At 43.8% G+C, this 16017-nt stretch overlaps 1 protein-coding gene across 1 annotated transcript; it reads right to left on the reverse strand.

Moving 5' to 3' along the window:
* Positions 1 to 2987: 2987 nt before the first annotated feature.
* Positions 2988 to 12944, reverse strand: LOC109748669 (uncharacterized). The gene is made up of 13 exons (XM_020307693.4): positions 12299 to 12944; positions 10147 to 10296; positions 9829 to 10041; positions 9659 to 9748; positions 8570 to 8686; positions 8039 to 8308; positions 7796 to 7952; positions 7284 to 7361; positions 6481 to 6581; positions 5883 to 6053; positions 4793 to 4867; positions 3815 to 3910; positions 2988 to 3588 (listed from the first exon to the last, which is right to left on the reverse strand). The coding sequence occupies exons 1-13, from the start codon at positions 12707 to 12709 to the stop codon at positions 3250 to 3252; spliced, it is 2268 nt and encodes a 755-aa protein (XP_020163282.1). The 5' UTR covers positions 12710 to 12944; the 3' UTR covers positions 2988 to 3249.
* Between the last annotated feature and the right edge of the window lie 3073 nt (positions 12945 to 16017).

Here is a 16017-nt window from a genome sequence, read left to right on the forward strand (position 1 = left end):
CTTGCTGAGCAGGGTACTCTTGCCCAGTTCTCTTGTCCTGGTGCTCATGCTCAGAATGGCGTGTCTGAGCGCAAGCATCGTCACCTTCTTGAGACGGCTCGTGCTATGATGATCGCCGCCTCTCTTCCGCCTCATTTTTGGGCCGAGGCTATCTCCACTTCCGCCTATCTCATCAACCTTCAGCCGTCCGCTGCTTTGCAGGGTGGTGTTCCTTTTGAGCGTCTTTTTGATCGTTCTCCCGATTATTCGATGCTTCGCTTGTTTGGTTGTGTTTGCTATGTTCTTCTTGCCCCTCGCGAACGCACCAAACTGACCGCTCAGTCTGTTGAGTGTGTCTTCTTAGGCTACAGTGATGAGCATAAGGGCTATCGTTGTTGGGATCCTATCGGTCGTCGGATGCGTATCTCTCGAGACGTGACTTTTGATGAGTCTCGTCCTTTCTACCCACGCCCATCTTCCTCGGTTTTTTTAGTGGATGATATCTCTTTCCTCACTTTTCCTGACTCACCTATCACCCCCGTCGCGCCTGTGCCTATTCGTTCCACTCCCTCTACTTCTCCACCCCTCGTCGATTCGCCGCCACCATCTTCCCCGGTCTCCTCACCTAGCATGTCACCGGATTCTACACCTTCATCTCCGGTGACTTCTTCGTCGCCACCCCCCGATTCTACCTTGGCGATTCCTCCTTCTCTTGTTCCATCTTTTCCTCAGCATTACACTCGTCGTTCACGACCTGTGGATGCTTCCTTGGATGAGTCGTCCTCTTCCTCTCAGCCTACTTATGGCTTGCGTTCTCGTCCTCGTCCGCCTATTGATCGCTTTGGATTTCCCACTGCTGGTGCTGCTGTTCTTGAGCCGACTTCTTATCGTCAGGTTGTTGTTCATCCTGAATGGCAGTTTGCGATGGCAGAGGAGATTGCTGCTCTTGAACGCACTGGTACCTGGGATCTTGTTTCTCTTCCTCCCGGAGTCCGTCGCATCACTTGTAAGTGGGTCTACAAGGTTAAGACTCGCTCCGATGGTTCTCTTGAGCGTCACAAAGCTCGTCTCGTGGCTCGTGGTTTTCAGCAGGAGCATGGTCGTGATTATGACGAGACTTTTGCTCCTGTGGCCCATATGACCACTATTCGTACACTTCTTGCCGTTGCCTCTGCACGCCACTGGTCTATATCTCAGCTTGATGTTAAGAATGCCTTTCTTAATGGTGAGCTGCGTGAGGAGGTGTACATGCAGCCACCACCTGGGTATTCTGTTCCTGATGGCATGGTGTGTCGTCTTCGTCGCTCTCTCTCTATGGCCTTAAGCAAGCCCCTCGCGCCTGGTTTGAGCGTTTTGCCTCTGTGGTCACTACTGCTGGTTTTTCAGCAAGTGCTCATGATCCAGCATTGTTTATTCACCTTTCTCCTCGTGGCCGGACTCTTCTTCTTCTCTATGTTGATGATATGGTCATCACTGGGGATGACCCCGAGTATATTGCCTTTGTAAAGGCCCGTCTTAGTGAGCAGTTTCTTATGTCTGATCTTGGACCTCTTTGCTACTTTCTTGGGATTGAAGTCTCTTCTACCTCTGATGGCTTTTTTATATCCCAGGAAAAGTATATCCAGGATCTTCTTGCTCGTGCTGCTCTTACTGACGAGCGCATTGTTGAGACTCCTATGGAGCTCAATGTTCACCTCCTTGCTACTGATGGTGATCCTCTCCCTGACCCGACGCGTTATCGTCATCTTGTTGGCAGTCTTGTCTATCTAGCTGTCACTCGTCCGGACATCTCTTATCCGGTTCATATTCTGAGTCAGTTTGTCTCTGCTCCCACATCGGTTCACTATAGTCATCTCCTTCGTGTTCTCCGATATCTTCGGGACACGATCTCTCACCGTCTATTCTTTCCTAGCTCCAGTTCTTTACAGCTTCAGGCCTATGCGGATGCTACATGGGCTAGTGATCCTTCTGATCGCCGTTCACTTTCTGCTTACTGTGTTTTTCTTGGCGGTTCTCTCATTGCCTGGAAGACGAAGAAACAGATTGCAGTTTCCCGTTCGAGTGCTGAGGCTGAGTTGCGAGCCATGGCTCTTTTGACGGCAGAGGTGACTTGGTTACGGTGGTTACTTCAGGATTTTGGCGTTTCTGTCACTACACCGACTCTGCTCTTATCTGACAGTACAGGTGCTATTAGCATTACGCGCGATCCTGTGAAGCATGAGCTCACCAAGCATATTGGTGTTGATGCTTTCTATGTGCGCGCTGCTGTGCAGGATCAGGTTATTGCTCTTCAGTATGTGCCTTCCGAGTTACAGTTGGCAGATTTCCTGACGAAGGCCCAGACTAGAGCACAACATGGCTTTTATCTCTCCAAACTCAGTGTTGTTCCTCCACCATGAGTTTGAAGGGGGTGTTAGAGTTATAATATAGGTCATGTACCCCTTTGTATTTATCCCGTTGTATAAGGGGTTTTCTGTATATGTTCTACACCTGTACATGTATATATATCGGCCTATGGCCTTACGGGAATACAAGTTGCTTATTCCTAACAGTAAATACCAATTATAAATAGAATAATAGATTAGTAACAGTCAAAGACAAGGGGCGCAATTCAAGCATGGAATTCTTGTGGCATACGACCTTATGACAAACCTCCATGACAACGGAGGCAAAACTCTCCATTCCAGTAGACCGTGTTGCAACAGGGCGTGCCATACATCAGAGCTGTTGGCCATGATTCTGACGGTAGTGTAGATTGAGCCATCGCACGCGGTTCAAAACCCCTTTTGCTGATACAGTTTTGAGCTCGCGCCTTGCAACGGTGTGCGAACGCCGGGGACGTGTGGGATTGTAATTGTTCATGAGACGCAGACGGAGCATCAAGGTTAAACGTTTGCGAAATGATGGCTCGATCATCGGGCAAAACCCCAGTCGCCTGAGATATTCATGCGCCTCAGTTGGGCAAAAGGAGAGGTTACATGCAGGTTAATTCAGGTACTCTGCCCACATAATCAACTGTTCTTGTGCATTTCAGAGAGAGAGAAAGACTGTTCTCATGGGACAAGCAGTCATTTCTCTTCGTTTAAATCCCCCTTAGCTCGCTTTACATCGCCAGTGCACCAGACGGTTTATTACCGGCCGATATTGACAAGTGAGGCCTCACAATCAAGCAGTATATAAATACAAATAAATATACGTGACGCGCATCCTATACAGCAACACTATGCACACTTCACTGTACAACACACCACGCCTCTTCTCGGGCCGTCGTCAGTCCGAGCCGCCCCCGCCGCAGCACAGCTCCGAGCAGCACTCGAAGCAGCCGAGGAAGGAGAGGGCGGCGCACATCTGCACCAGCACGATGGCGCACCGGTCGTTCATCTTGCTGCAGCAGTTGATGAAGCACATGCAGCAGCAGCAGCTGTCCGCCACGCGGCCGCAGCAGCCGCCGACCGCCTTCCCGAACATCTCGAATTTATCCGGCGCCCTTGTGTCACCGAACCCCGAGGTTAGGTTCTCCGTCGTCGCCGGCACGTTGCCGAAGCCGAGTGTCAGGCCCTGCAGCGGTGTCGCTGAAGGCTCCTCTGGTTTCTTTGGTTTCCGTTTTCCCTGCATAAGGGCAGCAGCAAGCTTGATCACACGTTCTCTGAACTTTCTTTGAAGACACTAGAATGTCTGAAGAATTGCGTTAATAGGCAATGCAGTATTACTGAGTTCTAAGCGAGACCTGCTCCGTTTGTTTTCTAGATCGAATTTAATCTTTGATTATTCTGAGTTGGCAATATCAACCGAGACATAATGAAGAAGGATGAATCTGTTTGGACAATATGATTACCTGTTGTGCTGGATCTATTTTTTCCATGATGGTTTGAAGTAGGACCGTCCGTGTGTACTCCGAAGGAATGCCATTTTGTATGCTCATTTTCGCCACCTGTTTGTTCAAATAATGTGAGCGCTGGAGCAGATTTTAGAAACAATGTTATTCATTAAGGTGAATATTCCAACTTTAAGCTTCCGGGCACATCGCAAAAGATAATTTCAAGCAAGGATATAAACTTTGATTGCAGTAAAAAGAACGAAATGACTTCCGCAGAGAAAAGAAAGTTTGATGTCCTAGAATATGCAAGAGTATGCCGCGCCTTACATAGAGCTGCTTTGAGTTCATCTTGCTTTCCTACATGCTCCCACTCACCCACTTCTCAATTCAAAATACCTTCCTGAAGTAGACTGGCTTTTAACCCAAAACCCACCCCCACCTGCTCAATTTTAGGCAGAAAACTCCCAATCTCAGTAAATTCTCTTTGATTTCTCGTCTTCCCTGCCGACCTCTGGCGAGATTCCGGCAACAATTTTTAGGGTAAGGGATATCGCTTAGTGACTTGTAGTGCTCAACTAGCACTAGGGCTCTGCTTCGACTCTGACACAACTGAGTCACATATCCCTATTTCTTTAATCCGGCTACACTGCTGTAGTAACCAAACTGGACTCTAACTGTGCTTTTTTTTTAGAAAAGGAGGATGACCCCCTGCCTCTGCATCTGGGCGATGCATACGGCCACTCTAACTGTGCTAATAACATCACAACACTACAAGTACGCGATAACCATGTCTTGTGTTTAGTCATCCTCTCACATTTTGCTATAATTTATTCTCTAATCTTGACATCGAGTTCAGTGCAGTGGAGTACCCTTAAAGTAACCACTTGAACATTGTCATATCAAGTTAATACCTAACACTAACAGGCAGAGCTTAATTTAAGAATGTGAAGACAGAATCAGATGTGATGAGAGGTATTAGCCCAGAATATACGTTACCATTTGCTCCAGTTGCTTGTTTTCAGAAAGCCATGCTTTTGCTGTTAGAAGGTCCATCTGTTGCTTTGCCAACACCTGAATTTGAAAATAAAATGGATTATAAAATTTTGAGTAATCTTTCACATAATATTTCCGAGTTACTACCCTCAACAACAATTCCACAAGCTTACTATTCGACGCACACTTAGAGCACATGTTGAGCTCAACGGCTCTGTAATCTTGTTAGGACAACAATGGTTCTAAATTCTTATATGCAACTATTGTTTTCAAGTCAGACAAGTCGAGCCAAGGCACCACCCAACTGGCTAAGTGACTAGTCAACCACCAGTCAGTGCTACAAGGATTACGAGTTGACGAGTCGAGCCGTGTCTCCAGGATACCAACTCATGGACTAGCCGCAGACTCGCAGTACTGGATAGTCGTAACTAGTCACAGCTAGTCGAGGTATTCAGTTGGCAGGCAAGTGCTGACTTAGACTAGTCGACCGACTGTTATTGCCTAATAGTCAGGGAGTTCAGGCCAGCAGGAGGTTTCAAGTCACGTAGTGTTGCCTAGGATTACTTTTAGTCGGACATATATTTTGGGGTTTCTAACTGACAACTCGACTACTAGTCGGAGGCTCGGAGCTAGCTGGTAAACCAGCCGACGAGTCATTTTGACTTCATCTGCTAGCCGAGTCGGTTTGGCAAAACTAGCTAGGTGAATAATAGCGGACCAGTCATCGATTTAAAAACAATGCTAATGTCTAGTTTTTGTCGCCCTCTCCTTGTGTCTGGTCATTGCGACGATAAACAATGGTCTTGGTGCACAAAGTGAAGGGTGACATATTTTATTTAATTGATTGCTATGCCATTCACTCCATGGACAGTAAATCCTTTCAAAAAATCCATGGTCAGTAAATACTTCCAGAGATGTTCCAGACAAATTTTACCATTTTGGTAAGCTGACGTGATATCTCGTTATTATAACTGCCAGTTGGGGTCAACAAGATGCTTTAGATTGCATATGCAAGTAACTACCGGAGTTTCTCGTTCGTAAAAAAGAACTACTGAAGTTCCTCAGCTATTAGAACAAAGTGTGAAAAACTTACTTTGTCAAGAGGTATGTCCTTTATATGTTGGACCTTCAATTCAATCGATATCTTACTCATGTCAGACAAATAGCCCTCAGCATAAAGAGTCTCCGGCAGTTCACCTCGGAATCTTCCAGATACAAATAATGGATATTTTGCTGAAATGTCAGGAATATATTCACAATCCACCTGAATGGGGAAAAGGTTCAATTGTAAGAGACATGGATGATCCAGCTATGCTTATATGAAGAAAGAAAGATAGATGGTCTTAAATACCAAATACCAACCATCCACGCCTTTATATCAGAAGAAAATGAGCAAATGCAGGAGGGCATTTATTTCATAAAATTAAAGATGCAACATGCTGTTGAGTGCTCCCAAAATAAGCAGTCAACTGAATACCCCAAAACACAGAAGCACTTTATGCCCCCTCACTCTCCCTATCTCCCTCTCCACTCAGCATTTACACACAACTTACTACAAAGTGTTTTACTAATAGTACATGCATATGTCACCACAAGATTAATAATAAATGACTGTCACATGTTGCTTTTTTGTGACATACTGACATGGCTAAAAGGTGACAGCCCGACAGGTTTGCTGGGATAGAACTCACTTCAAATTCTTGGGTATGCTTTGTGACATCAATTGAAATGTCTGCCACGATTGTGGATGAAGCTTTCTGGAACCATTGAAGTATTCGACCCTCAATTGATCCTGGTGTCAAAAATCAGAATGAAAAACTTCAGTTTTGCAAAGTATAGCATTGGACTTTAGAAAAAACCCTGCAAATTCTAGTACAACCAAGACACTTATAAACAATTAAGTTTACTGCACATCAGAGATGCTGGATGAAATAGAAAAAAACAAATAAGTCAAAACTTGTGCTTTATAAAAAGCCATAGAACTAATTTGCCAACTTACTAAATCATATGATTCCATAATGCAACATGCTGTTGAGTGCAAAACTGAACAGGAACAAAATGATTCCATACACCTTTAAATCATCTCATCAAATTCCAGTCTCTGCTCAGCATGAATTCTAATAAGTTTGTACAATCAATATGCACGTCAAGTTTTTTGGTTTGACTAGAAATAATGGTGAAGGGCCCTAATGAAAATGATCTTATTAACAAAGTAAGAATGTGTGCAAGGAGAGGAATCACAATGTACACAGTTTTTTTTTTGCGAGAATCACAGTGTACACAGTTTATAAACCGAAAACCTAAGTTGGGAACAACAACAAAACCTGTAGTCCCAAACAAGTTGGGGTCGGCTAGAGCTGAAATCCGTAAGATTGTCCTAGCCGGAACTTGCCAAAGTTGGATCATTAGAGCATAATGCAGAGTTTTGAGTTTCAGTAGTGCGTAGAACAAAACACTGCCTGGTTCGAGGATTAAGGGGGCAATTTGTTCGTACCTGTATCAAACGCAGCATCGTAATGCCCCTTGCCAATTGATGCCAACATCCGCAAGAAATAGTGGTTACAGTATGAACCTAATATTGTTTCAAAGGGTAAGTACAAATAATAAAAAACTATTTCGGGGTAAAAAAATTGGCAATCATACAAGTAAAATAAAATATTGATGTCTCCAATATCATCCCTCTTTACTGAACAAACTTGAGTAATCCAAAAGGATTTACACATAAGAATGGATACGTAAGAGAATGAAGTTAGATGTATTTTTAACATGGGAATGAATAACTTTCAATGGTGCAACCCCTGACGTTCGTCGCCTCCTACATGTCATTCAAGACGAGTGCCGGGCCTGGTCCGGGGCGGGTGCCCTGGGATTGCTCAATCTGATCCCAGGATAGTACTTGTGTGTGTGTTGTTTTGGGTGTCCACAAAATCAAACAGTTGTTTCCTTTCAGTATATCTTAGAGCAATATGTTAAGTCGTAAATAAGAAAAATCATATTTGCTATTACCTAGTCCAAAAGTGGAAATCCGAGGGGAAATAGATCCTTTGTTTGTGAGCTGAGTTTTCACAGTGCGACAGATATTCCGTTCATCCTCAACTGAACCATCGGTCACAAGAAAGATTTGTGGAAGTGCGCCATCAGAGTTTGACAGCAACGCCAATGCCTTACAGCATGAGAGATAACGTGAGCACTGAAGGTGGCATGAATCATATATAAATGTCAACTGGTATAGTTTTCCAAATATTGTACCTCGGTTAAAGGATGCATGATGTCAGTGCCACCCTGGGCGACGAAATTTAAGTTCATCCAGTTTATTGCATTCTCTGTTGTTTTGCCATTTACTTTCTCCAAACAGGATGAGAATGAATGAAGTTCATCATTAAATGTTACTATGTTGAAGTAATCTCCTTCCTCAAGCTCAGAAACAGCAGTTGAGATGGCATTCTTAACATTCTCAATAGGCTTTCCTTGCATGCTTCCACTTGTATCAACAATAAACACAACTGCCTTTCTGAAGATCTATCACATAACTCGAATGAGATAAATATCCATTCACAGAAATAATTTATGAAGCACAAAAGCAGATAAAAAATATTGTGTCATGTTGAATTAGAGCTACTCATGAGAAACTTAGTCAAGTACCTTAAATACTTTCAGTGAGTTACAAACTTTAAGTAAAGATGTTTCAGTAAAGTTATCTTCAAGCATCAAGTGATTTTTGCACTGACATAGTTTAGTTACTAGTGTCGAGATAACAAGACAATAAGTAAAAGGAACTACCTTCCTTTTCTGGTTATTTCCAGGTAAGAGAAAAATGCTGAAAATGTCTCTGTCATCATAGTCACGTAATGTTGAGCGCTGCACAAGCACTCCACCGGACACATCACCTGAGTAAACCTACAGACATGAACGATGCATTAGGTAATGACACTGATCTCAATGGCACCCATGCAGTAAAAGCTGTAGTCACCATGTTAACAAAAGTTATTAATTAAATAAAGTGTTTATTGGAAAAGGTTGGTCCTTCAACCCTAAAATCTGAATCTGTATGATTTGGGACCTCAAACAAATGGAGAGGGCCCACACTCATTGGCAGGAGTCTCATCGGACCGCACTCAGAAAAGACAGCACCGTGCAGTCTCGCCTACTGATGTGGCAGTGATGTGGCCCACTCCCTGTATTTGTTTGGTACAATGTTTTCCTTCGTTGCATTCTTATAGCATGCTCATGGTTTTTGAGTCGCTGTATAGTCGCCGACTAATCGCCAAGTCGTTTTCCAAAAATCAGGGCGACTCGCGACTATACAGCAACTTATGGCGACTATACAGCGACTTTCGTCGACTATACGCCGAGCCGCAGGGCTCGCGGCGACTCGCCAAGTCGCGACTCAAAAACCTTGAGCATGCTAATGACTGAACTACTAATATTAAGGTATTATTATGTCGTGTACTTGGGTTAGGAAGACTGGAAGAGGCTCTCGCCCCTGGATGCAAGATAGAAGAACTGTTCTTCTAGATCTTGCTTGCTTTACTCCTCACAGGGGGTCCTCTTTACATAGAGGTCTAACAATCCAATCTAAGTAACAAATCACAGATATTATCTCCAATTGGTTTGAGTCCCAAGCTAAAAAATATATTCCTAATTTAAATGATAAACTTTGTAACTCAGAGATCAAGGGGATCCTCTCCCTAACTCGCTGCTGGATGGGCCATGTACTATATAAATTCATATTTGAACACATAGCCCACATATTGCTTTCAATATTCGCATATGAAAGGCCGTGGAACATAATGAGCACAAAATTATTTTAGAAGTACCGAAGAGAAGGTAAAGTTAACCAAATAAATAGATTACTGGAGAATAACTTACACTATATGAAAAGGTGAAATCTTTGATAGACCAATTCTCAACCACAGCTTCATGCAAGAAAAACAATTTCTCACCCTGCCTGGTTTTTTCCTGAAAATGCACAAGAACATCTCATGATAACCATGACATCGGACAGATTACCAAATGGTGCTTACGAAAAAGTTAATTACCTTCAAGGGATGGCTGGTCCCCTGCAATAAAACCTCTTTACTCACACCACTATTCACAGTTAACTGAATTTTCTCCTTTTTTGTGAAAAGTTTAGGTAAAGGGTTCACATAATGTGGAAACCGAAACGGAATATCAACAGAAAACTGTCCATTATCATACAACAACTTCTGTGACCATCTAATTGTGGCAAAGATGTCTTCTCCTCCTACAACCTTGGCGCAATGAAAGAAAATAGTTAGCACAGGCAGATATGGCTGCTGAAAGCTTGAATCTTGACAAGCTAGCAGTTGGGAAACTGATGACTACAAAATAAGTACCTGTGGTATTGTCAATTGAAAAAACTGGCTCTTCAGAATACCACCACTCTCAGTTTTAACAATCTTCACAGGACTGTTACCATCTACATCAACTACATGAGTATTGTACGATTTTTTCCCAACAGTAACCTCAGCGCCTAGAATTGAACCCTGTTAGCCAAACTGTTATTCTTAGACTGAGATCACCAGTAAATCAAAAAAATAACTGCATTCCGGATATATACACATATGCATTAAGAAATATTGCAACATAAAACAGAATAGCAAGTGTATGTTTGCTTTTTAAAATGCATACAGTGATGACTGACATCACTTGCACTGTTTGCATTCAATGTTGACTAGAGAAGTAGTAGAGGTTCTGTTTCGTTGTTGTAAACATCAAGTTGTTAAGTGATGAATATGTCACCACCATTGTGGTGGTGTAGTTATCTGGCTATTCTAACTAATATTACACTGTGGTCGTGATTTAGTTAGCATGGTGTTAATAAACATAGGTCGTAGTAGCAATGACCAACACACAAGTGATGCAGTTACCAACGTGTTCTAGTAAACAATAACCATTATAGATGTGCGTTCTTACCAATTTATTCAATTCAAATTAGCAAACAAATTTGATCATTGCATTTGCCCATCATGGTAGGGTTACCAGAAATGCTACAATGACTATTGACTACTCATGATTTGATGACTACTCGCAATGCTCAACATGACTTGTTGAACTGCTATTCTTTTCTCACTGTTTATGCACATATTTCCAGGTGATTTCCACCCTTGTATTCATGGCCGCATGGACAACATCTCAATATGTATTCAGTACTATGTAACTTCATAAAGAACATAATTTTTTTGTGAATATTTCTTTAGGAGAGCCTCTGCTGTAACCTGGAACAGATTAGGAATATCAAACATGTAGCATGACTGCTTCCTAATATCTTGTCGCCGCGCTCTTATCTAAGACGCCATATTTTTTATGTTCATATGCAGCAGAAATGGAGCATGTTTGAAGTTCCATGGTTGTTTGAGAGACAAATGATGCGTCAGTAACGGGCATACCTAAACCGAATTACAATCCAGAATACCAGTCTGATCAATGTGTTCAGTAAAATAGCTAAATTATCAGATAGACCAAGGAAAAATAAGGCAAAATTGAGAGCCGATACGGGATGCGGGCTGAAAGGTTGGGGCACTTCATGTTGTCAAGTGGGACAGATGTTAGTGGGCAGGTGGCCAAAACAGAGGAGACGCAGGAGAATACAGTCATGCATTAAGCCTGTTGCGCATGCTGTCACGCCCTATTTGTGCCTAAGTTCAATAAATCAAATAACAGAAACCTGAAAAATAGATAGAAATCAAGCTTCCATGAACTGCTCTCAGCCTCTCACTTCTGAGCTTAGACTAAAGTCTTTGCCAACTTACACCCAAATGCAACCAAAACAACAGAACCCTAAAGCATTTAGTAAACCTGAACATAAAAAACAAAGACCTAGACCATACAAATGCACTACTTAATATGCCATTCAACTTACATTTCTCCAAAACAGCTGAAAGGAATGTTCTGTTTGGGCCACCGGAAGATATTTGACTACCACGAACGGAAATGACAAGTTAAAAAACAATGCACTTCCTAAAAATAGTATGCCTGTACCAACTAAAGCATTTAGTGGACAAGTGTACAAACTACAAGCAGAGTTATCCCTAGAAAGTCGGGTTACTTTCCTAGTCCAAACGGAATATTTCTTTCTTGATGAAGCTTATTTCCATGATTGGTAAGCAAGGAATTGGCCTCGCTTGCTTCCAAAACAACGATGGAGCCCACAGCCAGCAGAGAGCTAGCTGCGTTCAAGAGCAAAGAGCTCCAAACGTAATCGTCTATAACGGCAACCCCAATGTTCCACCAATCATAACTATAATGTATAGTGACGCGCATTCGCAAGTGGCTGGCTCCATGTGCGGTCCAGCGCAAATGATTTATGCGCACAGCAAAATTCATGGGCCCCAACCACCTAAAGCAAAGCCAAATTAACTAGAGAATAACCGCAAACTTTATCGGCATAATCATTCCAGCGCGTAACGGCAACAAAATCAGGCACAGCAAATTCCAATCGACGGCGAAATAGCAAAGGGGGAGGGCGGAGGGTTCGAATCGGGTCACCTCCTCGCCCATGGGCACGACGAGGCGGCAGTCGCAGTCGCGGCTGCGGGTGAGGCAGTGCAGCCACCAGCGCGCGACGAGGGTGACCTCGGCCGTGGCGCACCCGGCGGCGCAGTCCACCCGCAGCTCGACCTCGCGCATCTGGAGCGGGATGAGCGCGGGCGGGCTGAGCCGGCCGTAGACGTGGGGCTGGTAGCTGGGCACGTCGGGGCTGTCGACGGCGGCGGGGTCCGTGACGACCGCGTACGCCATGGGGGCCACGGGCAGCAGCGACGACGCCGCGGCGGCGTCCGGCGCGCCGTAGCGGTCCATCCCGGCGTGCGGGCGCGGCGGGGCCGCACCGCCCGGGAGGACGAGCCGCTTGGAGAGCCTGAGGCCGTCCTCCACCGCTCGCTCGAAGTCCTCCTCCATGGCTGCTGCTGGAGGCCTGAAGCGGGGGAGAGGAGGAGGCGGTGGAAATTAATGGCTGGGGATTCGTGGACAAGTGGGCGGAAGTGGGAGGGGGCTCGGTTTTTGGTGTGGTTTAGTGGGGAAATCATGAGCTGTTGGGGTGGAAGACGAGCCAGATAGCGGGGGCAGCTCCGCTGCTGTGCCTCGCGGAGGTGAGATTACCGGGGGTGTCCGTTTGTCTCTCTCAACTTGTGCTGTGGTTTGCAGGGACTGGACGGTTATTTGTCTTGTTTTTTCCGTTTGTCTTCGTGGTTTCTGATGCCTGGTAGTGGAGTATAAATTCGATTATCTTTAGCTTTAACCTTTTTTGGGGAAAATTAACCTTTAATCTTACATATGTCATATACACTATTAATCACAGGAGAGTTGGTCATGACAAATGATTGACTCATTGTTGTGGTAGAAAAGCATGCCTAGTTTGTAGCGAAAATTGCTTTTCGAGCTCGCCCTCCATGGTGGCCGGTTTTAAAAAAAATCAAAATTCAACAAAATTTATGTTTTTATTTGTCATGAATGGAGGCATAAACACACATGTGTGTAAGTTTTCATAACGAAATACGTTGAAATGAGGGTTGTGTAAAAAAGACAAGTTTGTGACTTTTCAGCACATGATACTATTCATCCCAAAAGTCCATGAATTTGTTCTTTTTGCGTAGATCGCATCTCAAGGTATTTCATTATGAGATTTTACACACATACACATCACATTCTTATATATTTGTATAAATTTTTTCAGGGTTTTTTGAAACACCAAAAAGTATGAATTTTGATTTATTTTTTCAAAAAATTCGGCCTCCATGGAGGCCGAGTTCCAAAATGCCGTTCTCTGTTTGTAGTATATATAAACATGATTTTTGTGATACAGAGTTCCTTTTTCATAAATATTTGTCGAGCTATGTTTGTGTGGGACTTAATTTCGAACATCTTGTCATGAGATACACAGTGATGAAATCAAATTTTGATTTGGACAATCGTGCTGAAAGAAATATGATTTTAAAATTTCATAATGGATTTGCATGTTATTGATCGTCATCTGTTTTGGCTCTATGCTATTTTCCTTATTTTGACATGTGAAGACAGATGGGAATCACACTGGCATCTCTACCCACATACTATATTTAATACTCCCTCCGTCTTAAAATAAGTGACTCAACTTTGTACTAAAGCTAGTACAAAGTTGAGTCACTTATTTAGTACAAAGTTGAGTCTATTTAGTATAAAGTTGAGTCACTTATTTTGGGACGGAGGGAGTACTAAAAAGAGAAAAATACTTCCTCCTTTTCATCATTCGTCAGCCGTTGGTTTGCACACATAAACCCAACAACATAGCACACACATGGTCACCAAGACCATGCACCACACATGACGCAACACCAACATGCACACGAAGCAATAACAACAACCAAAAAATGTGAAAGACCTAAGCACACACGAGAGGCTAGGGCGCGCGACCAAGAGAGTGAGATGAGGCAACCGATTGCTCATTGTCTTGCAGTTGGTGTGGAGGCGGAGAGTGAGAGGTTTGGGGTGCCTCCTCACGTCGATTTTGGTGGTAGCCTAGCCGAGGCGGGAGTTACCCATGTCGATGATGCAAGACAGAGGACTCCGATGAGCGGTGGCTCGTACCTTAAGCGTGAGGTACGTTTGGGTGACAAGGGACAACAAAACATCAACGGCGTGGGCGGGTTGGGCGGGCTCGATGACGGAATGCATCTTTGCCTTGAGTTATGCCTCCCGCACACACGTACGCCGCCATTGCTTCCTTTCCTCAGTCATGGCCTTTGCGCACACCTCTTGTATGTCTTCTCGAATGGCTCATGTGTGTGCCGCCCCCTCAGCCGAGGTAAGGGGAGATGGGAGACCGACGCCGAGAGGGGGATAGGGGCTCCGCCGAGGCGCCGGCCAATAGCGAGGCCAGGGAGGTGGCGTCGACAAGTGTGAGAGGAACAATCGGAAAGCCGAGAAAAGGATAAGACCGAGGATAAATGGCCCACCATAATAGTTGGTAGAAAGAGGAAATACAATGCAAAACGCACACAAGTACCGTGCCACCCTCCCCCGCGTTTGAACATAATGAAAAGTAGAGTATTATTACAGTAAAACTTGTGCGTGTTTGACAATTTTATAGAAAAAAATCAATGTCTATAGTACCAAAATTGTATCATTAGATTAATCATGAAAAGTATTTTCATATTTTATTTATTTGATATTGTGGATTTGATATTTAATTCTACAATACGGGTCTATCATGAAATTGTTTGACTTTTATGAAATTTAATACACTTTGTATTTTGAAGTGAAAGGCGTAGTTATTACGTGTTTGTAACACTCAGTTCCCAGTAAGATATGCGCAAGTCAACAGAAAATTCATGTACGTGTCCATAAAGTAATTTGAGTTACGACGGTCAGAGTTCAATAAAATCTCTATCTCTACCTAATATGGGAAGGATTTTCTTCCTCCATCCATTGCCCTCGCAAGCCTCACGGGCCACGCCACTTCTGCACGCCCATGCAAGCTCTCTCCTTCATGTTCCGGTTCACTCCGACGCCGGCTCTCCTCTATTGGATCCCACACCAATTGTAACGCGTTTTTTTGGTTCGTTGTTGCAAGTTCGTCGACATCGGGGTGGGAGTTCTGGTGCATGACGGTCGTTGCTGAGATATAGTCTGGATGCTGTCATGCCACAATGAAGTTCTAGTTGGCGTTTTACCGGATTGTAGTCAGAGCCGAGGACGACACCGTCATGTCCAATGTAAACCAATAAACATCTAAATTTAGCATTGTTCACCAGATCAATTGACTTGGGATCATATCCCATACTCCAAACTAGAGTTTCAAATATGATACCTTAGAGCATCTCTAGCAGACCCCGCATCCCGCCAGCCCGCAAAACGCGTTTGCAGTTCGCGGAAAACGGCCTTTGCGAGCCGGCACGGACGGCCGCAGATGTAGACCCCCCAAACGGACCCGTATAAAAGTATATTCGCGGAATATGCTTTTTTACGAATCGGCTTTGTGGGGTCTGCTCTTGCGCCGCTGCATCCCGCATCCCACCGGCCCGCAAATATCAAATCCAACATAATACAACAAACATAAGCAAACTAAATAATTATTCAATACCAACATAATACAACAATCATCCACATTACAAATAATTATTCAAATCACCGAAGCAAACTTAAATAATGCAATACAAACTTGTCATGAATACAAATACAAATGAATACAAAAATGAGTTACTGTCCAGCCCTTTGCCAATGGTGTTCAA

The sequence above is a fragment of the Aegilops tauschii genome, chromosome 5 (genome assembly GCF_002575655.3).
Source record: "Aegilops tauschii subsp. strangulata cultivar AL8/78 chromosome 5, Aet v6.0, whole genome shotgun sequence".
Classification (NCBI taxonomy): domain Eukaryota; kingdom Viridiplantae; phylum Streptophyta; class Magnoliopsida; order Poales; family Poaceae; genus Aegilops; species Aegilops tauschii.